Raw genomic sequence first — 23764 nt, 5'->3', positions numbered from 1 at the left:
TTCCTTAGCAAGAGATCAGGTCTAGAAAGATAAAACTGTGTCATCTCTATGGATGATGCCTATTGAAATTTTTGTAGGTGACATTATCCAGCTGTAGAAAGAGATGAGATAGTAAGCGAGGATAAAGATCTTGTGGATTTATCCCTCTCTTCTACCTCCTTGAGAAACTGCAGGGATGATTAAGTGTGTCCTTTAAATAACACAGGAGGTATGGTTGGAAGAGAATTAGGATGGGCACAGAGAAAGGGGAGGCAACATACTAAGAGGAACACGTACAACTATTTGACAAGCATCTGTTGGGCAAAGAAGATTTGGGTAGAGTGCTGATTCTGAAGCTCTCCTAGGAGGAGGTAATCTGTAAGCTGAGGAATGAGTGAGATAACAGAATAGTTTTGAAGGCAGGTTGTGATGTTTGTTTTAGGTTATCTGGCGTGGAAAAGACCTGAACTGTGAAGGGATATACTAGAGTTTGGGAGGAGGTTAAAAAGAAGAGTAAAAAGAGATGAGAATTCATGAAAGTTGGAATAAAGCCATTGGTTTGGTAGCAGGAGCAATAGAGGAGAGTAACAGACGGGTAACATCCATGTGTGCGTTGAGGAGAAGGAGGGAAGTGTAAGATTTGGAGCTTCGTATTAATTGTGGAAAAAAATACATGATTTAGAAGCCCTGAGGTGACTTGCTCATGAGTGTTGGGTTGATCCTGTTGTGTGACGTTGTGCCCAAGTATTAAAAGTTTTGAATGATCGAATTGAGAGATTATCAAAGAAATGCTACAATGGTTATGATCTCCTTTTACAAGATGGGTTTTTACAGTTGTTCCTATTTAGGAATCCACTTAAAATGAGAAATCAAAGGATTTATCAGTTCTCCTGTGTCCTAATCTTTGGCTAAGAATGTTTTTTCATAAAGCTAATTTACTTCAGTGGGTGTACTATGTATTTCATGTGTATGCTTCACTCGTATTCTTCAGCAGCAAATTTCCAGGCTCCATCAATGCTTCTTTGTATTTTATCACTATGAAGTACCTCTGATTATTATTCCATCTTCACCACAAAAAAGGACAGCTATGACATTGACTTGAAAATCTAATTAATATTGCAATATATTAATAATGTTCAATATTTTGAGTTTTCCTGTGTATGTTTCAGGACATCTGATTCACAGCACAGTGAAACAGTTCCTTTGTTGTTACTCAGAAAACCTGTTAAAAATAAATCCTTACGTAACCAAGTTTGCTTGAGGAGTAGTATGACAATAGTTGGCTACAGCACCTTGCCTCCTCATTAGCGAGATACCTTTCCCTAGGCTGTGTAGCAGATGATACCCAGCTTTGGAGAAGACAGTACTGGTGCAGTCGGAGCTGAGAGAAGAAAGTGGTGTGCTTGAGGTACAGCAAATTTTGGCCTGGTCTTGCAAAGGGGACTGTGAGTTTATATAGTGGTTGAGGTCTGAATTTATGGAGAATTGACTGAGATGTATGGGATAACTCACACCTCCAAGGCTTTTCTTTCTTTTTCAGCCTGTCTGCATCTGCAGACAATCTTGAATATATGAAACAAGTTTTCTGGGCCAGTGTTATCTTTACAGCAATAAAAAATCGAAACTTGGAAACCATGTAAAACCACATGATGTTAAGCCATTCTATTTATCCTTTCATAACAAGATGACAGGTATTTCAGACAAATGATAAAGAGGCAATATGTATCATATCACAAAGGGTCTCTTGGCATTCTCATAAAGTTTGGGAAACTTGGGTTTTATTTTGAAATTACTATCAAGTGTTATGGGGAAACTGTTTAGAATACTGGCATTAATAATTCTCTGTCAAATGTGTTTAATTTAATTACTTAATTTACTTTCTTATTATATATTCCTTAAACTTAACTGCAGAGGGAAAAAAAAAAAGGAGGAAAAAAATAAAGTGGTTTTCTATCACCCCTGTGGCTAGGAGAAGAACTAGTGGGTTTAAATAGTGGCAAGGAAAGCTTTGACTAGACTGTAAGAAACTTCTCCTTGCAATAGGATTTCTGGCATGGATGGTTGAGGGAAGTGGTGGTACTTCCATCATGAAAGGCTTTTCAGAACAGGTTAAACAAGCATCTCTGCAGAATAATGTAGGTATAGTTGATCCTGCCGTAGGCCAAGAGACTGCATTAGATGACCTCTTAAGGTTTCTTCTAAGCCTATTGTTCAATGTTCATATATGATTCTTTCTTCTTAAATATGAGGTCAAATTTCATTACAAGATTCCACATCAGATGTTTATTCTGTAAAAGATTCCACAGCCACTGAATATTGAGACCATGTCTGAATCTTCTGCGGGGGAATAATAACATTGTGGGCTGCTTACAGTAGGTGGTTACATGCATTTTCATTATTATCTGTGGCTGCATCCTATAGCTTCCTCCTAGCTTGTGCTATAACTTTTACTATAGCTTCCTTTAATGCTGCTGTTGGAGAAACTCAAGGGTGAATTCTAGTATATTTACAGCCCTGGATGACTGCTGCTTGTGTTGAAGTGTAGTTACTTGTAAACTTCAGGATACAGCGTACAAATTTGGCAGGCTGAGGGAGAGCAGAAACATGGACTAAAATAGCGTGGAGGACTGATGAGGAGACTGAGAGCTTGAAGCCTGGGCTTTCTTGGAATTTGTCCTGTGCCTACTTTTAAAGTAGATAGACTGCTCTCGCTCAGTATCTAGCTGTTATTAATGCAAATCTCCAGTTTGGTACATGTATATGTCCCACAGATAAAAGTGTTATGAATGTTTTTAAGAATTGCCTATGCAAAATGAAGCACAACTCTGTTTAAGTGGAGAGTGCTCATTTAATGAAGAGCTTTTAAATAATTAGGTTTAATCTTTGTGGTTCAGTATGTGATGCCACATTTTATTTACTGGAAAGATCTGAAAGAACTTTCTTTGCAGACAAAATTACTAATTTTGTCACATTCTTTAGGGACATCTATTATTATGGTATCTTTGTCTTACGTTAGCTCTGTTCCATCCCCATGAGTTTACAGAACAGTATTGTGAATACAGGTGGGAAACTAAGGTGCAGAGAGAGAGAATGGTTAAAAATATCTGTTTAATTTTAAGCAGGAGGTTAGGGTCAGGTATCTTTCGGAGGATTTAGTGTAACATAGGAATACTTGTCTTTTGAATACAACCTTATTGGTCCTCAACCAATCTCACTCAGGAAAAAATGAATCAGTTTAGCATCATTGTATTAGGACTTTGTTTCTTGGTAGAATGTTTTTTACCTTTTCCCTTCTTACAAGCCCCTGAGCTGTTAACGATATGCTTCCAGCTTTTGCAGTAAATTACATGAGGGCCTACAGAACAAATCCATTGAGAATACTGCATAAGGCAAAGGCCCTTAATAGGGAGAATGTAGCAAATGAACATATTATTAATAATCATATCATAACACATATGCACCAAGGGGGTGAGGTGGGTTAAGTTAATGCGCCCAGTTTTTGAGTGTTTAACTTTGCAGCAAGTTACACCTGCTAACATGAAGAGGGATGGGAGTATCTCTGGATATATATATTTGTGCACACATTTATTTAAGGTGGAGCAAGGAATCTGAACAGAAGTTTACATCAACCCAAATTAGTACTAGCTTTTAGTGCTAGGCTTTTTCCTTTATAGATTTCATCCCACTTCTTCTTCTTTCTGTTTTCCTTGATGTCAGGTCATCTTGAATGTTGTCAAGGGGGGGAGGGGAAGAAAAGATATTTTCTGTTTTGTGGCTACTTTCCAACTGGAATAGGTGGGAGCAGTTGCTAGAGGAAAAGTAGTCTTTCGATGTTGTAACTTTGAGTGAAGAGAGCATGCTTAGTACTGCTGTGGGAAGGTTGCATGTACAGTCTGATCAACACAGCCAGCTCGGGGTGTGGGGCTAAAGTAGTACAGAAAGAACTGACTTTTCAGAGGTTTTTAGCTCTAGCAAGTATACTAAGCAAATGCAATCCCTTGAAAAATGTGACTTCCTCTCCCCCCCCCCCGTTGTTTTTTTTTTTTTTAACTCTGAGGCTTACCGTTTAACCAAAGGCTTACAATTCAACCAAATATAACTGTATCTTCAGACAAATTGCAAAAATTATGTCCATCATGCAAAGGGTTGCCCACCTGTGAAGCTTCAGGTTACGTTGCCAAAGTATGTATTTATTTGCAACATTTAAATGCTATGATTTCAAGCATCTAACATAGCCAAAACTTGTGCCTTCCCTCCCAGCCTTATTTTCAGACAGAACTAAACCATTTCAACTGAAGCTTTTAAAAAAATTGTCAATTCAATGCACCGTCAAAAAAAAATCAACACAAAGGACTAAAGCTTTGGCAAAGTTACAAGAAACTGGAAACTACTTTGATGGATCGTGGTAACCAACCATAAGCATACATTTCCATTTACAGGGGGATTATAAATCTTATCCATAATCTTGTCATTTTTTTTAATATTCTGCTGCTTTTCTTATTTTCTTTCAGATGATACTAACTGTGTTTCTGAGCAACAATGAACAGATTTTGACAGAAGTTCCAATTACACCAGAAACAACCTGTCGCGATGTAGTAGAGTTCTGCAAAGAGCCTGGAGAAGGAAGCTGCCATCTGGCTGAAGTATGGCGTGGAAATGGTAAGTAAAATGTTCAGTGGAAATTGATTTAAATGTATGTACCGATTATAAAAAAGGTAAGACTGACTTTTCAATATTAATGATTTCAAATTGTTCTTTGTTTTTTTTCCAGCAAACTTTGATGCAAAGCATGGTAATTCAATATCTGTAGAGATTAATACAATTCGTGACGACTTCTCCTCTGTTTTCTTCCTCAGCATGGAGTATTTGATAAAATGCATGTGTAAGATATGTTAGTGTTCTGTATTTCTGTTTTTCAAATTACATAAAGTATTCAGTATCCCCGTCTTAAAAGAAAAAAAAAAGGGGGGGTGGATGTATTTTCACTTCTGGAAGCCATTTATTTCAAATGGGCATACAGCATATATAGGATGGAGAGTATTCAAATGACAATACGGAATCTCAGTGATCTTCTCTTATAGTAAGTGGGTGCAGATCACCACCTACATTCTTTCCAATACAATTTCCTCACTATTAGGCATGTGAACACAACCTGAAATTTACAAGTCGGTATAGATTTTTTTTTTTCCCTTCTGTATCATGAATAGCAGATGTTTTGCAGACAGAATTGTGCCAGAATTGGACACATGATACATGAAGTATCTCCAGCTTCTTCATTAACATTTCCTCTCAAAGATTTGACAGCCTCCCTTGGGGCAGGTGGTAGTGCCCGTATCCTATTTGTGTTGCAGTTGTTATTTCACTGAATAATGGGGTGGGCAGTTCTTTTCAGGAGTGTGTCAAAACAGCCCTGTTATGGATTCTGTTTCTAGAGGGATTCTTGCAATTGTGTGTAGTACAAGCCTGCAGGTTATAGTATATCAATGTATGGATGTGAGTAGAATTGATGGATGGGTGAGGGTAACAGTTAAGCAGGTTCTTATCCCTCAGTTACAAAGGTCACCCCTGTTTAAGCTGTTTGTCGTTAGTTTTGTGTAAAGACTGATGAGGTCATAACGATACTGAATTCTTAAATTTTGCATAGAAGGGTTTTATTTTGGTTAGAGGCTTTTTGTCAAACAGACAAAACAGGTGTTATTCAGATGCCTTTGGAGCTTTTAAGTATTAGCAATCTAGAATATTTTCCTCCTCTTTTCTAAACTGTTCTACGACTTTGTAAAGGGAAAAGGTGCCTCAGGAAGTCATTTTCTAACTGGATGGGAACTCACAGAGTTTAGGCAAGAGGGAGCAGGGGAGAGGTTAAGCATGTCTGCAGTTCTAGGAATACAAATTCAGTTCATATTTAGTTAGAAAACTGCCTTTAAGGATAAAACTTATAGGAGAGTTAAAACTTTTTCAAATTGGAAGTTTAGATTACGGAGAGTCTATGATGCCAAATGCATCACATAAATTTCTAAAATGGATCTGCAGACTGTGTTTAACAGCACTCAAATATCCCTAATGCTTTCCAATCGCTTGTCTGTGAAAGTGTAACATATATGGTATTATTTGTTCTTCTGCTTTCACAATACTTTGAGGGTGTACTTCTTAAAAAATGCAGAGAATGTTGTCAACTAGCTTCAAAGGGTGACTGGAAACTGTAGCCAGTGATCCACATCATCTTTCTGGGACTCTTACACCTTGCAACTGCAAGCACACATTTTCTATAGTAACTTCTAAGATTGAGAGAATATTTTATCTGTGGATGTAATACATTATTTCTCAGTGTTAGATATCTAAAGCTAAAAGTTTCTATAAAGTGAGAAATAAAACTTATCCAGGAAGTTGTGATGGAGAGACTAAGACTAAATTTGGGTATCTACCCTGTGAATTATGTGTCTATAGTCAATGGAGATCTAGATATTACCATGAGTAGAACATGGAGAGCACTGATTTCAGCTAGTTGTTATCTATTTAATTTTGAGCATCGGAGCTTGCCCAGTTTTCTGAAGTAGACATCTACATACAGACACCTAAGTTTAGGAGCAGAATCCTGCCCAAGGCTTCTACCTGTTGAATGGGTCTGTCAGACTTTTCAAAACGTGCTTGTGGCTCCAAGTTTCTTTTAAAACTTGCATGAAGGTGCTTTCACACATCTAGCTTCACTTGCTAAATACCCAAGGGGATAACTGTATAGATCTATTCCACTGAAAGTGTGGAACAGAAAACACTAGAGAGAATGAAAGAAAAAATGAAACACTTGGCATATGTTTCTGGATCTCTCAAACAGCCCTGTACTGTCAGCAAAAAAGATGTCCTGCACAGTGGTTTTAAGGCGCTCTGACAGGAATTTTGTTTGTTGTTCTTAAATGTAGGATGCTATTACAAAATCTCTGTGGTGGTGGCCTCAACTTCTTGTCCCAAAGTCTGTGGTACATAAATTTCTCAGTGAAACAACCTGATTTTTTTTTTTTTTTAACAGGGCATAAATACCATATTTTTTCCTTCAGCTGCTCCTGAGAGCTAAATTGAACTCATTCCCCTGAAGTTTTTAAAAATAATTTTGCCTGGAGCAGAGATGTGATGTAGAAAACAAGAGTCTGAACAGTTAAATGCAAAGTTACAACAACAAACAACTTAAACTATAGTTCTGAGTGGGAAGTGTGAAGCAATCTGCAATGAAACTGTGGCATGTTGTGCCAGTGGTAGAGTATTTTTTCTCTTCTATTACACAGTCTCTGACCCCTCAGCCCTTATCCTCAAGAGAGCTCTACAAATGTTCTTTCAGAAGACATTTTGGAAAGTAAAATTCAAAACAAAAGTTAATACAGAAAATCATGGGTTGAATAAACACATTAGGTTTTGTCACACACCATAAGTGGTCTGTTCTCTTGGTTGACTCTCCATGTTGCACAGGTGACAAATCACAGCTCTCCATGAGAGAGAGCTGTCATACCTGTCCTCTTGTGAATGTGCTTAACTCCTCCGTTCTAGAGGTAGCCACAGCCTCTTTTAGGTAGCCCAACTGAATAATACATGTTTACTCAAATTCAAAGCAGTGGGGCTTGTAGATTGCAGTTTTATTGTCAGATACAAAAAACAGTTTGTGTGCCCAAAACTTGTCCATTTCCTAAGCTGTATCAATCTAACAAAATACCGCCTCTTCTAATAATCTTCATCTTCTGAATGTGTATGTACAAATAAATGAGAAATACTTCATTTTATTTTTAGAGGGTGACAGAGATAGACCATTTGTCTTCCAGAAAAATGTTATTAAAATCCATGCAAGTTTGGCTCCAAAAATTATGTACAATTTCTAGAGTTCAGAGAAGGATTACAATAGCTTAGCTGTTGGAAAACATATTTTTTATTTATTATGTTAGCTTCTCTCTGTTTGCTTTTGTGTGGCAAAGAAATGGTTGAGGAGCTTCCCAAGAGTTGTAAAATAGTTTAGGTATTGTTTGTATTAGAGTTAAGAAACTGATTCTTCTCACAGCTGCATGGCATAAGCATTTGGTTTATTTGCATTTGATTTTTGTATTTCATTCTCTGTTCTGCCTCCTTTCCAGTTTCTGAAGATGAGTAATAGTCGAAAAAGTCAATAGCATTCGTGCCTGATATATCAGTACATTTTGTAGCACCTTGTGCTTTGTCAGTTTGAAGCTTCCTCTTTTTGCACAGATTTCTCAGGCTATAACAGGAGGAGAAAAACCACAGAATATTCTTCCTCATTCCCCAGCTATTGCAAATAGCAGTTGGTAAGGAGGTTGAAAGACAGGTATGATGCCAGGAACTTGTAGTATGTTTCAAGAGAATGGATTTCAACCTTTAAATCCACCCAGTACTCAATTATTCACTTCATTTACATCTGGAATGCCCTTTAGCAATCGGTATTAATTGGTCTTCCTGAATTTAGTGTAACATAGAGGCAAGTGACTGTGAAAGAAATAGTTGTTTACTACAAGTGTAATTCTGCAAACCTGAGGGGGGAAAGACTGTTCCTGATCTTGCAGTGAACTCCCCCACTATGGAGATAATCCATTACTTTGTATTCTGGTTTCATAGAATCATAGAATCATTGAGGTTGGAAAAGACCTCTAAGATCATCGAGTCCAACCGTCGACCCAACACCACCATGCCCACTAAACCATGTCCCTAAGTGCCTCATCTACTCGTCTTTTAAATACCTCCAGGGATGGGGACACAACCACTTCCCTGGGCAGCCTCTTCCAATGTTTAACCACTCTTTCAGTAAAGAATTTTTTCCTCACGTCCAATCTAAACCTCCCCTGGCGCAACTTGAGGCCATTTCCTCTCGTCCTATCGCTTGTTACTTGGGAGAAGAGACCGACACCCACCTTGCTAGAACCTCCTGTCAGGTAGTTGTAGAGAGCGATGAGGTCTCCCCTCAGCCTCCTTTTCTCCAGGCTAAACAACCCCAGCTCCCTCAGCCGCTCCTCATAAGACTTGTTCTCCAGACCCTTCACCAGCTTTGCTGCCCTTCTCTGGACACGCTCCAGCACCTCGACGTCCTTCTTGTAGTGAGGGGCCCAAAACTGAACACAGTATTTGAGGTGCGGCCTCACCAGTGCCGAGTACAGGGGCACGATCACTTCCCTACTCCTGCTGGCCACACTATTTCTGATGCAGGCCAGGATGCCATTGGCCTTCTTGGCCGCCTGGGCACACTGCCGGCTCATGTTCAGCCGGCTGTCGACCAGCACCCCCAGGTCCTTTTCCGCCAGGCAGCTTTCCAGGCACTCTTCCCCAAGCCTGTAGCGCTGCATGGGGTTGTTGTGGCCGAAGTGCAGGACCCGGCACTTGGCCTTGTTGAACCTCATACAGCTGGCCTGGGCCCATCGATCCAGCCTGTCCAGGTCCCTCTGCAGAGCCTTCCTACCCTCGAGCAGATCAACACTCCCGCCCAACTTGGTGTCGTCTGCAAACTTACTGAGGGTGCACTCAATCCCCTCATCCAGATCATTGATAAAGATATTGAACAAGACCGGCCCCAAAACTGAGCCCTGGGGAACACCGCTTGTGACCGGCCGCCAACTGGATGTAACTCCATTCACCACAACTCTCTGGGCCCGGCCGTCCAGCCAGTTTTTGACCCAGCGCAGAGTCCACCTGTCTAAGCCGTGAGCCGCCAGCTTCTCTAGGAGAATGCTGTGGGAGACGGTGTCAAAGGCCTTGCTGAAGTCCAGATAGACCACATCCACAGCCTTTCCCTCATCCACTAGGCGGGTCACCTGGTCATAGAAGGAGATCAGGTTGGTCAAGCAGGACCTGCCTCTCATGAATCCGTGCTGGCTGAACCTGATCCCCTGGTTGTCCCGCTCATGCCTTGTGAGCGCCCTCAAGATGAACTGCTCCGTAATCTTCCCCGGCGCCGAGGTCAGGCTGACAGGCCTGTAGTTCCCCGGATCCTCCTTCCAGCCCTTCTTGTAGATGGGTGTCACATTGGCAAGGCTCCAGTCGTCTGGGACCTCCCCCGTTAACCAGACTGCTGATAAATGATGGAGAGTGGCTTGGCGAGCACCTCCGCCAGCTCCCTCAGCACTCTCGGGTGGATCCCATCCAGCCCCATAGACTTGTGAGCGTCCAGGTGGCGTAGCAGGTCATTGACTGCTTCCTCTTGGATTACGGGGGGTTCATCCTGCTCGCCGTCCCTGTCTTCCAGCTCGGGGGGCCGAGTACCCTGAGGATAACTGGTCTGCCTGTTAAAGACTGAGGCAAAGAAGGCATTGAGTACCTCAGCCTTTTCCTCATCCTCGGTGACAGTGTTCCCCCCCGCATCCAATAAAGGATGGAGATTCTCCTTGGCTCTCTTCTTGTCATTAATATATTTGTAAAAACTTTTTTTGTTGTCTCTAACGACAGCGGCCAGATTGCGTTCTAGAATGTTTCATGTATAGCAGGCATAAATGTGTTTATTACATAATGTGTTTATTACATAAATGTGTTTATTACAAACAGCAGGATACTTGTGATCAGGATAAAAACAGATTCTGAAGTCTGAAACTTACGTTGTTTTAAATAGTGGATATATAGTTCCAACAGAAAGAAGAGAATTGCAAAGATCTAAAACATTGATGCGGTATCTGTGTTTTGGTCTTTTCAGAGTGTTTCAGTCATTTCAGAATACTTAAAACTAGCCCATCCTCAAAACTTCTGGTTAAAAGGAAAGGAGTCAAGCTCAGTTCTCAAAAGTCTTTCATAATTTTCATCCAACTTAAAATATAAGGCAGTTTTTGCAAATAATTATGGATATATGCATCTATCATGGTTTTCCACTTAGTTATTCATGAAAACAAACATTCTCTAGATAATTTTCTAATGTGGTGTTAAAGTTCAGGGATCCAACCTGTTTATTATTACTCTACACCCATTCTCCTATTTCACCTTTTCTTCATTCTCTTCTATTTAAGGTTTAAAAAATTAAAATTAAGGTTTGAAATAGTGTTGTGAAAATCATTATTGACAAATATGTCTGAAGCTATAACAACTGGAAAAAGTTTAACTGCAGGCGTTTTGTTTGGTTTTGGTTTTGATTCTTAAAGAACAGGTATTTCCAGAAAATATCCCTTTGCGCTAGCCTAACTTACAGCAACTAAAAGACCATGCTTTCTTGCTGTAATTTTCGTGGATTTAAAGGATTTAAACTGAAGGAAGGAATGGGGACTTCAGTTCTCATCATGTCTTGTGTCAAGTGTTAATGTCCATTTCTTCTTCCTCTTTCTTTTCTGAATCTGTTTCATGTAGCTAAGTTGCACAGAATGGTTAGTGCTTCTTCATTTTTCTTTTCTCTGTTTCAGTGACGATGATGTTGCTGTTATTTGTTTTCTGTCTTAATTTAGGGCAACATATCCCGAATTGTTTTTGTGGAAGAATTGCAAAAGTAGTAGAAAATGTCTTTCCCATTTCTCTCCATGGTCATATCTGAAAAATATTAGCCTTGATTCTTCAAGGTACATTATGTAAATGAAACCTTTTATTTTGAATAGCTCCTAGGATCAGGGCCTTACGTTTAATGGGAGACCAGCCTAACCAGGAGCGATGCTGCAGCCACTCCTCACCATTCCAGAATTAGCCCAACCCTGTTCAGACATCCAGTTTCTTGGTACTTTGTTATCAAGCTTCAGTTCTTGCTAGGTTTACCTAGCAATTTTTTTATTTGGGAAAAATTTCTAAAGATTCTTATCTTCTGTGTCCTAAAGTCTCTGAACTAAACCATTTAAATATTTTTACACTCTGTGATCTTTAGAAGACTTATGCTGCAATTTCAGTGGGTATGCTTCAGAGCACTTGAAATCTTACTTTACTTCAGGAGTTGAAAAACCTGAAAATCATGTTTTTAAAATTCCTTTTCAAGAACTGAGTTGTAATAAGCCACTGACCTTATTCTTGTGTGCGTAAACACTATTGACAATGTTTCTTGGAGTCCACTTGAGTGAGGAACAAGAAAAAGAAAAGAAAAGCATTTTTTTTTTTTTTTTAAATCCAGGTGTTGTGGGTTTTTTGTTGTGTTGGTGCTTTTTTTTTTTTTTTTTTTAAGGAAGATAGGTAACCTGTCAGCCAATGCATATAATTAGCTTGTGGTTTAAATGACCCCTTCCCCGTTGAAAGCAGCTAGATCTAACTGTGGCTAAACTGTGTTAATCACTATACCTATTTGATGTGACAGATTTTGACAAGACGCTTTATTGTATTAAATGCATTGTGAATCAAGTGATGAAAATGTATTGTTCTTTAAATACTACAGTTAAGCATCCCAAGAGTATCAAGACATGTATATGTTTATATAGTTCATAATGCATATAAATTTAGGTAAATTTCATTATAAAAAGGTTTATTTGTGATGTAGTTTTCCCAAGCTTTCCCCAAGATATCTGTTATATCTTTGAACCATTTTGTCTTCTCATGTCAAATAGGTTAAGTATGAAATGGATAACAAATTGTTAGTGGTGCTCTGCCTGGTAGGAGATACTGTGGTTTGGGTTTTGAGGGCAGAGAGCATTTTACTTTTAACAATGAAGAATGCAAACTCCACCACCTTTTGGTTTCCATCCAAGCCTGATTTTCTGTAGTAATATTGGTTTGACATAGTGCTGCATGTAGGAAAGCTAATTAAATCTCTTCTAGTATAATTTTATTGTGATTAGAAGATATCTTCTAATACTATGCTTAGTATTAGATCTTAAAAGGGAGATTTTCTTACCTTAATGAAAACATTTAAAAATAAATGCAAGTATAATTATGGAAACAGTGAAAACTTTGCTTTTGAAATGTATTTTCATTTTGAAATAATATATAGTGTGCAGCCTCTTAGTAGTAATATATTTCATCAATTTGGAAGAAATAACTACACTATGAGAATGTTCTACGTTTCTTTGGGGGAAAACAAAGAGACCGACTGCTGCATAGAACTTAGCCTTTATTTGTTCAAAGATTTGCCAGTAATTCCACATATACTGAAATTTAATGTCTGGCATAGTGTATTGGAGTGGGAGCACCTGCTCAAGTTCTTAGGAGATGAAATGTCAATATAATGATAAGGCTTTTAGTCTGAGTGGAAACCCGGAGGTTCAAATTGAATGAATCATTTCAATAATAGAACAAAATATCCATCTGGTGGTGATGGGGAGCAAAGGTGCAAAGATCGGCATTGTGAAAAAGGTTGTGATGAAGAATTCCTAAATTAGAGTTTCTAAACACTGATATTTTTTTTATGGTTTTGCAAACTGGTTCTGTACTGCTGTTAAGCAGTGAGCTATGTTACAGTAACAGGCTAGCTTTTAATACAGTGCAACTATTGTCTGTTGGTGCCTGCTTCTTTGATTTTTGCGTAAGACAAAATACATTGGATAGATTGAATTGCTACCAAAAAGGACATTCTGATTCTTAATGAGAGTTCTATAAAACTGTGCTTAATTTAAAATAGTTGTGATAAGTTTTTTTGGTCTTATACTTTCAGAACGTCCCATACCCTTTGATCACATGATGTATGACCACCTACAGAAATGGGGTCCCCGCAGGGAAGAGGTGAAATTTTTTCTTCGTCATGAGGAGTCACCAGCCGAAAGTAATGAACAGAGTAAGTACACTTACCCTGTAGTGTTGTTACCTAAACATATTTAAAAGATTTCTGAAGTGAGTTTGATTATCAGTTCATTCAGTGAACTTGAGTAGGTATATGTAATACAACTTTCTTATACCAAAGCCATTTTGAACCTTCCTCAGTGGCACATTTATTCATGTTCTCAAATTCCCTTCTCTAGAATAATTTCTACCAGTCTGAGTAATATTTTTGTAGTAAAACCGGTTTCTATTCTGCTTAATACTGATCCGAAAATGTTGGTGGGTATTAGAGGCTTAATGCATTTTTTTTCTTGTTGAGAGAAAGTCCCTACATTTTGAGAGGATGGGATTGTTCTTTTTGACCTCCTGTTCTCTTTCAGTTGCCCCAGAGAAAAGACTTAGTAAACTACTTTGCCTCCTTTAGAAACTGAAATCTATTTTACAGACATCATTGGCAGAGGTCTCAGTGGCTTTACTTTCTTAGTACTTCATGTAGGTATATTTAATAGTGGTGATAATTCGCACCTTGAAAAATTGCTGGTCTGCTTGGTTCTACAGGAAAAGTGTTTATATAAAACAGTGCTGTATTAAGTGGGGCTTTCTTAAAAGACTGGAATAAAAAATAGAAGGATTTCAGTTTTCTCATCTAACTAGTATAGACTGTACTTTATGAGAAGACTTTTGAGGCTGTGCATTATATACTTGATGGCTGGTAGACTGTCTGAAGGATAGGAAAGGTATCTCGAAGTGAGATGTATATTTGCATGCTCAGATTATCCTTACTCATTCAACTAATCTGACTACTCCTAACAACCAAATTTCAAGTCTTGGCTGACTTCCTTTGAGCTGGGGTTTCTTTTTGTATTTCTAAGTGGTTCCTGGTTGCTTTGAATGCTAGAAGTAGCAGGCCCAATAATGTATAAGGGATTTTTGTATTAATTAGGTACTTTGTAAAATACTCGGTCATCCTTTGGGCAATACAAATTTAAAGTATGTTAAGAAATTTAAGATACATCTGAAGCCACAGAGTTTCATGTACAAGGAAAATGTTGCTTCTGAACCATGCACGCAAGGTTTTTTAATTAGTCATTGACCTATGGATCAATTTGTAGATTAAAGTTGTTTATAAGGCATTAGAAAAGCTTCCTCTACTATATTCATTTATAATGTATTCAACTGAAGCTACTGCTTCTTGTGGACACAGAAATATGAAACTTCAGTAGTCACGCTCAGTACATTCCCTTTCATGACATCATTGCCTAAACACAAGTCAGAAAAGTAGAGTTGCATGTCTGTACTTTTAACAGAGGAAGTCCGTGAAGTAAATGCTTTATTTCTGCTGACTCCACTGCTTACAAAGAATAACCTAATAAGAAAGAATTGGAACTAGCAGAATAAAAATTCACAGGTAAAAGCTGTATATAAAAATTCTTGAACAGATTGAAGAGTGAAAACCATTTGTGTTGAAAACTGAACTTTGCACTAAGAGTGATACTTAACTTTTAGGTGGACGTCAAGCCCAAAATCAAAGAAATGGCATAAATATACCTGTGGAGAAACGTACAGAGAATGGGGTATGTAATAAATCCTAAAGGTTTTGGATCAATTCCACTCAAATATTTGATGTTTTTAAAATTCTTGTTTTTCAAGATCTGTTATGGTGGGAACTGGTGGAAAATGTATAGATGTTGTTCTGGTTGTTTGTTTGTTTTAAAGTGAATGGGAGAATATGGCTTTTTCATGAACTACTCTAAATTTTCTGTCTAGAAAGAAATTCACTTATGTGATGTGGGAGGCCCCTGGAGTCTTATTAATTACGACATTTTCTAATCTGTCTTCCTCTGTCTTATTCATCCTGTGTGAAGGAAAAACCAGCTACATTATTCTTTCATACTAGTATTGCCTGTCCAGACATATTTTCTTGTTTGATTTATCTCACTGGTATTGATTCATGACAGCCTCATATGTTAAAACATGAGAATGTATCTATGGATTGGGATGTTTTCAGATGCTGGTAGAAGGGGTTGCATATCCCTCAGAGCCGCCTCTTTATACTGGTTTTTGTGCACTTGGTTCCTTTCTACACCTAGTTTTAATTTTTTTACTAAAATATTACTAGTTTATTTCTAATTTAAAATACACATTACATAGCATAGGCAACCTGTTTGGTGGTATTCAGTGAATCCTGGCATGAACATTTTCTCTTTTACAAGTAAAATGTAGTATATCTCTTTCAAAATTACCATGGCTTAAAAACCTTCTACTCCTGAGCTGAAACTTACTTTACTTTCTTTCTCTTCTCATCCTCGATACTAATGAAGACTCTACAGAGCATATTCTGCTCTCATTTGCTCAGGGCCATTCTGCTGCCTTTACTGAGGCACTATAGCTATAGTTGACTATTTTTAAACATTTTTAAATTTCAATAAAAAGATTTGAGCTCACCAATTCATAGTTGTATTGTCTCTATGAAGCACTGTCAATTTCCAGTTACGCGTAGGGCTCTTTCTCAGGGTAAAATAATACTTTAAATTAAAAGCAAACAAATTAGGTTTTTCAAGCTGAAATGTCTTAAGGAAAGAGCTAAAATGTTAAAAATAATTGTGCAGATTAAACAATTCTGTGCTTATATATTGCCTGATAATTGGCATCTAAAATTCACACACACACACACACACACACACACACAAAAATACACAGCAACAAAGTTGTTCAGTCAGTCTGCAGCTCTTAGCAGCTTGTTTTGTGTATGGCATGTGGGCCTAGTGGAAGGAATTTTTTTCCCTATTCAAAACAGTTAATCATGTATTGCTTTCTGCGTTCCTTTTCTGTAGAGAACACTAGCTGATATCCTCTGCTGCACAGATCCGTTTATCCTGCTTCCATTGTCATATTGACAATGTAGTGAGATCATAGTGCTATAATGTGCTAGGGGAACATAACTCTTTCATGACCTCCCCTGATCTATTCCTCCATGTAAGTCATAGGACATATACTTCATTTGAGACGTAGCGTCTTTGGAAATTAGGACTGGCATGTGCAGTATGCCTTATAATCTCACTTCTTGGCAGCACTAAAGTTTATGATAGCATGGCTTTGTATTTAGTTCAATTTGCTGTTAATTTTTGTGGGTAAAGCTCAGACCTGGTAACTTGAATAACACTGCTACCTGTGTGCCATTCAGTATATATTTTTAAAAAACCCCAAAAGTTTGGCCACAAAATTAAAATTTATTAGGGAACTGATCACTTTAAAATGGACTTTTACCAGGTTTAGGAAATTACTGAAACACAAGAAAGACTAAAATCTGAAGGGGTTATATTAATGTAAATTGTGGTGGGTTTTATGACAAAAATGGTGCAAATTAGGTTTTGAAAGTGTATAAAACTAAAATTTTCAATTGTACCAAGTTTTAAATCGGAGGGGGAGGGGGAAAAAGAGGTGGCTTCAGGATCAAGGATTTAATCAGCTTACACTTACATAATGCATTAGGCTTATTCATTGTCACTGGCATACTGAATGTTAGACTAGCCCTAAAATCAATACAAACCAATGGAACATTGAAGACAGCTCAAATCTTACCAAGTATTCTGCATTCAGGTATATTTTCATTATGTGTACTGCTTTAATGATGAAATAATTCATTTTTACTTAATAACTGGATAGAGCTGAAAGTGTGACATGCATAGAAAACTTTAAGATGAATGTTTGCTTTAATGTTTGAATCAATAGTCTTGGAAAAAATGATGGGCAATCTGTCTGGAATTCAATTTGGATAATTTTGTTAACTGGCATTTTGTCATATGCAGTAGGATTTTTTTTTTGTTTTGTTCTTTGAAACTATGTGCTTGATCAGCAATTGTTTAAATAATGGTTAGCTTAAAATCACATTATATAACTACTTCAGTTTCATTAGATTATCTTCAAAATAAAGATTTAATGTTAAAAATAGAATAGGCTACATCACTTCAAACAGTGAAACGTGCATTCTTGTAAAAAGAATACTTATCTGTAAGTGATCTGAGAGCTTTGCATTCTGCGTAACAAAGTCTAAAGGAAAAACTGTGTGAGATTTTGTAAATTGACCAGTTCTGTTACTCCTGACCTTTTGGGGTTTGCTTTTGTTTACAACTATCCTTCTTGGAAGTGGAATTATGCTGTAATCGGGGCCTGATCTCTTTCCACCACTACACAAAGGTATAGATATGGGCAGATAAGACTTTTACATAACCAAACATTTCCTTTTGCCGGGGAGATTGGACAGTGTCTCAAGGGGGATCCTGTTCTCTGAGAATAGCTGCCTCTTCCTCCTCTTCCTTTCTTTTGCATGTGTAACTGAGCCACTTTGATTTGAACACAAGTTGTAACACGGGAAATTCTAATTAAATATTGGGAAAAATGTTTTCTCAATGAGATTAACAGACATTGGAACAGATTGCCTGGAGTCTGTGGAATTTCTATCTAGTTGAATAAAGTCCCAAACAATCTGAACTGCTACGAGCAGGGGTTGTTGAACCGGGTGACTTCCAGAGGCTCCTTTCTACCTAAATTATTCTTTGATTCTGTGATCAGTGGCCATGAAACAGTGGTCATACAATGCTGATTCTTGTTTGCTTCCAGATGTCCTAGCATGATCCAACCTTCATTCCATAGAAGCAGCAGCAGTCTGAAAACAATGAGACAGAGCAAATACAGTTGTAACCACTGGGGGTCAGTGGTAGACAGGAGAGGGACTGGGAGCCACCCGTCGTGGTGCAGCTACCAGTCATCAATAGGAAAAGTGGATCAGAGATGTACTTAAAGGAGGTCCCAGAAAGAGGACTGACTGGATGATGACGGTTTTCCAATGAAAAGGTAATCAGATAACCGAGGAGTTTCTTGGAGATGAGAAAACAGGAAAGCAGATGCAGCTCAGGACGAAAAAAGGATGGGGTACAGGAACATGATAGAAGTAAAGTGTATTGGACTGAATAGAAGTAGATTAGTGTAATGAAAACAGTCTGTATATGAAAACAATACTTGTTTGCTGTAGTTGCTTGGTTTAAATTATTTTTCTACTTGGTAACTTACTTGGGAAGAATAAAATGTCAGTTTGTGGTCTCCTGTACCATTCACTCTTTAACTTATTTTTGCTCTTTCTGATATTAAAATTGCTCCCCCGATTTAGAGAGACTGATAGCAATATGCTTTTTTCTTGACTGAAGCCTTTGCCAAGAAATACAAAGTGGAACCTGATTTTATCTCTCACTATGAAATTTGTGTTAGCTTTAGTGTAAAAGAAACTCATGTAGAGGAGGAAAACTTCACCATCATCCCAACCTGGAGAATCACACTCCTGTAAATTTTCTTAGTCTTGAAGCTGTGGTGGATAGATAAAGTTGAGAATTAAAATTTTGTGCTGATTAGATAACAGAACTGAGCTTCACTATTACTGTTAAAGCAGCTCAAATCAGGCTTTTAGCAAAAATTTTACAGCAAGTAGTCCAACTGTTCTAGCTTCAGGGGACTCTTACACTTTCATGCTGGGGGAATTGCTCAGGGAAATTCCATTAACAGGTAGGTTAAAACTTCTACATATAAGTACATGCAAAGCAGTTTTTAATAGTACTGATTTAACTTAGGAGAGCATATGGTTGCTGACGGAGAGTAGATAGCCATCTGATGCAGTCAGTCTTTGTATCCCATTCCATCGCGGCAGTAGTAAAGCTACACTGCTTTTGAGTTCCTGTGGTATGGCTCGTCAAATTTTACGCTTAGAGTTTAGATAGATTTACATGTGGTGCTAAAATCCTTCAGTAAAATCATATGTTGCTCATTAGTTTTAACCATTTGAGCCATACAAGTGTGATTAGATAAAAAGGCATTAAACATCTAATATACATTTTGTCATATATTTCTTATGATATGACAATTAAAATTTTTTAAATGTGTTCTAAAAAGTGTCTGATAAAAAAGTTTCAAAGATGGCTGAATGGTTTTACAAGTATACTTGAACAGGCAAAATACTTCTAGGTTTCCTTAGCCTGTCAGGCAAAGATATGACAAAATCTAATTGTGAGGAAAAAGTCAAACAAGTTAAATTTTGAACAGAAGTAGTAACCTCAAGAGAAGAGAAATACATTATATGTACTTGCTCGAAGGTTCTCATTTGAAATGTTGAAGGATAAAGAGCTTAGTCTGGAATAGAAGTTGTTCTTCAAACCTTAGCTGCAAATTCGATTTAATATAAGCTTGTAAGTATTAAGTACTTTCTGTTTATTACATTTAACAATGTACTTGGAAGAGGCTGCCATTCACGTACAACAGGTTTTAATCAAATTTGTTTTAAATGAACAAATAACTTTGTCAGTCTTGGAAATCTAGATTCTTTCAGGGGTCTCATAGCAAAGTCTAAGCAAATAATTCCATTAAAAGATGATAAAAAGAAATTTAGGCAAAAGGAATTCTAACTGTTGCAGAGAAAAAAAAATTTTCTGAAGGAATTTTCTTGCAGGCTTCCTGGAACATTTTGAGCATGTAAAAAACCTGGTAATTAAATCAGATCCAAGTTTTCCTAATTTTCTGCTGCAACTTTGTTGCTTTTGTTAAGGAGACAAAAATGATTATATCTGCCACTTTTACAGTCAAGTGTGTTCCCTTGTCTAAGACATACATACCTAAAGTTATTTTTACCTGTCAGAGACGGGAGCCTTGCTGCCCCTGCAGCAGCCTTCTGCACCGCCAGACTTCTAGTTCAAGCCCTGGGTCAGCTTAATAGAGTTTGGATTCTCCTCAGACTGATACAGTTCTTCGTTAACTCTGTCTGAAGCATTTTCCAGACAGCTGGCAGTATTTTGCTCTTCATAAAACAGAAAAACTAATCCAACTAAAGAGAAAAAAAAATTAAATTAGGAATTGAAAAAAAAGATTACAGTCTAAAGCTAATTTTAATGCATACAAATAGCTTTTGAATTCTTGCTGGACTAGAAATCCCAGTCTCTTCACACCTCAGGAAAGGATAGTTATGTACGGTAACATCTCTACAAGACCAATAGCTATGTGATCTCTTAAAAAGAACTTCTATAAAGCTGTAGGGAATTAAAATGGTCCTGACCTCATGCCTCACTCTGAGGCCCCTTGTAAACTTTTTAGGCAGAATCACATCATTCTTGGATTTGGAATGTCACGAACAGTGTTTTGACATGTCCTGTGCAATTTCAAATATATTTCAATCCATAATGGACAAAGTTACTAGATACTTACATTTTATGAGAATAATTTGATAAGTATCATCACACTTAATCTGTGATCATTTTCCTGTTATAATTTTAATTATGATCGTATTAGTTTATGACTAATATTAACTCTTAATATCTGACTTCATTTGTTTTGAGGAGTCTAAAGATAGTTTGACTAATTGGGAACAGGAAACACTCTTGGAACCCACTTGGAACATTGCGAAAGGGCTGTTTTCCTCCATGTCTTCTTCACTTATTTACATAATTTTTAATCTCTGTGTTGTGGTTTAACCCTCAGGCAGCTAAACACCACACAGCCATTCGCTCACTCCCCACCCCCCACAGTGGGATGGGGGAGAGAATTGGGAAAAAAAAGAAGTAAAATTCATGGGTTGAGATAAAGACAGTTTAATAGGGCAGAAAAGGAAGGGAAAATAATTAATAATAATAATAATAATAATAATGATAATAATGATAAAAGAGTATACAAAATGTGATGCACGATGCAATTGCTCACCACCCACCGACGGATGCCCAGCCAGTCCCTGAGCAGCGGTCACCACCCCCTGGCCAACTTCCCCCGGTTTATGTACTGAGCATGACGTCCCATGGTATGGAATATCCCTTCGGCCAGTTGGGGTCAGCTGTCCTGGCTGTGCCCCCTCCCAGCTTCTCGCTGGCAGGGCATGAGAAGCTGAGAAGTCCTTGAGTAGTGCAAGCACCGCTTAGCAACAACTAAAACATCGGTGTGTTATCAACATTATTCTCACCCTAAATCCAAAACACAGCACTGTACCAGCTACTAGGAAGAAAATTAACTCTATCCCAGCCAAAACGGGGACACCTCTGTCACTCTAGAGCCCAAATATCTGTCTATGGCTATGGATATGTCCTGGTTTCGGCAGGGATAGAGTTAATTTCCTTTCTAGTAGCTGGTACAGTGCTGTGTTTTCGATTTAGCATGGGAATAAGGTTGGTAACACACTGATGTTTTAGTTGTTGCTAGGTAGTGTTTATACTAGTCAAGGGCTTTTCAGCTTCCCATGCTCTACTGACTGAGAAGGCTGGAGGTGCACAAGAAGCTGGGAGGGGGCACAGCCAGGACAGCTGACCCCAGCTGGCCAAAGGGACATTCCATACCATGTGACGTCATGCTCAGCATATAAAGCTGGGGGAAGAAGAAGGAAGGGTGGGATGTTTGGAGTGATGGCGTTTGTCTTCCTAAGTAACTGTTACGCATGATGGAGCCCTGCTTTCCTGGAGATGGCTGAACACCTGCCTGCCCATGGGAAGTAGTGAAAGAATTCCTTGTTTTGCTTTGCTTGCGTGCGCGGCTTTTGCTTTACCTATTAAACTGTCTTTATCTCAACCCATGAGTTTTCTCGCTTTTGCCCTTCCGATTCTCTCCCCCATCCCACTGGGGGGGGAGTGAGCGAGCGGCTGTGTGGTGTTTAGTTGCCGGCTGAGGTTAAACCACGACAGGATATGAGAGATACTCACTTACAGTATACAGACTTTGTAGTTCTGCTGGTCTTCTGGGCATCAACGATAGTTCTGCTCAACAAGTTACAGGAAACAAAGATGTGGTTTTCTAGTCCATAACAGCCAACTGGTGGCTGTCCATTTTGCAGAGGAGGAAAGACCTAAACTGCACCATTTACTCAATCTGCACCTTTAGTTCCCACTTTTACAGGTCCGAGTTTGCTTTTCCTCAGGCATGGCTTTGCAGTTTTACAGCAATACTTCGTTGCAGATGTCTATGGAAGGGGGAGGATGAGAAGTCCTGTATGTTTGTTTAACCTCTAACTATGGTACTTATTTTCATATATTTATATTGTGAACATGAAGCAATACAATTCACTCTTCTCCCTAGATTTCTAACTAAATGAAGCATGTGGAGAATTGCCTCCAGTTGTCACTGCACATAGAGATCCTGAGTTGCTTGGCCCTTATATGAAGGTAGAATAGGTTGGAATAAATGAGTGCTTCAGCTGACACATAACATTATACACATTAGCTCATAAAGTAAACGTTACTTAGAGTTCATTTGTTATTTTTCATGAAGTACTGCTGTGCTTTCACAGTCCTTACACTGCCACTGTAAACTTCAGTGCCTTTTGTCACAGTTGTATCCTTTTGCAGTCACATAAGTATTGTTCTCAGTTAAGCCAAATATTTTAATATTAAGTTATTGTAAGGAAGATGGGACTTGTCCTTTCCTTTATTTCTGTAGTTCCTTACAGGAGACAGATTATGAAAGTCACTGTGTCAGTGCAGAGCTTTAAGAGCTTAATTGTGAAAGCTTGAGAGTTTAGACTGCCGCTCTGTCTTTCTGAGCAGCTTTCAGTTCTGAGCAGGAGACTCTTCTACAAGGCCAACTATTCCTTTTCAGGCCATCTTTAGAGTTCTCTCTTTTACGTAGCTGTGTCATCTGCAGATTAGTGTTTCCTCTCATCTTTTCCACAGTCTCTGCAATTTTTCTTGTGCAGTGCTATGGCCTCCTTTCTCTGACACACCTTTCCATGTTCACTGACTTGTTCATTTAGTTTCCTGTCCACCTAGCCTTTGGACACCTAGCATACCTCTTTCCCACACATATGTTTTTCCCAGGCAAGGGAACCTTTCTATTTCTCTATTGTCTCCACAGCTGCCTCCAGATCCAATTGTTGTTAGGTTTGTTCCCCCTGCAGTCTTCCTCAGATCAAAGCGGAGAAAATGAAAGTCCCTCTGGCTAATTTAGGAGCAAGGGAGTTGAACTTGTTTTTCTTCTCTTATTCTTACTGCATGATCTTACTCTACAGCTCATACCTTTTCTTGCTTGCTAAAAATAAGCCTGTTCTTTATGCAGCTGGAATATTGACTGTATTGTGCTTGGACATACAGTTCTTCAGTGTCCTTATGGAGACCCATTTGGATGGATCTCTTGTGTAAGTGCACTGAATCATGCT

At 38.4% G+C, this 23764-nt stretch overlaps 1 protein-coding gene across 3 annotated transcripts in view; it reads left to right on the top strand.

The window, feature by feature from the left end:
* The window catches only part of PPP1R13B (protein phosphatase 1 regulatory subunit 13B), a 77679-nt gene that overhangs the window by 24100 nt on the left and 29815 nt on the right, over window positions 1–23764 (top strand). For 2 of the 3 annotated variants that reach the window (XM_076345530.1, XM_076345529.1), the window contains exons 2-4: window positions 4491–4638; window positions 13496–13615; window positions 15106–15173. In XM_076345530.1, the coding sequence (XP_076201645.1) occupies window positions 4491–4638; window positions 13496–13615; window positions 15106–15173 (336 nt within the window). Of the gene's footprint in view, window positions 1–4490; window positions 4639–4750; window positions 4772–13495; window positions 13616–15105; window positions 15174–23764 lie in introns of all 3 variants that reach the window. The other variant, XM_076345527.1, reaches the window with a different exon arrangement.

This window comes from Aptenodytes patagonicus, chromosome 7 (genome assembly GCF_965638725.1).
Source record: "Aptenodytes patagonicus chromosome 7, bAptPat1.pri.cur, whole genome shotgun sequence".
NCBI classification, from domain to species: Eukaryota; Metazoa; Chordata; class Aves; order Sphenisciformes; family Spheniscidae; genus Aptenodytes; species Aptenodytes patagonicus.
The sequence above is the reverse complement of the archived record's forward strand: the minus strand, read 5'-3'. Positions and strand labels throughout refer to the sequence as shown.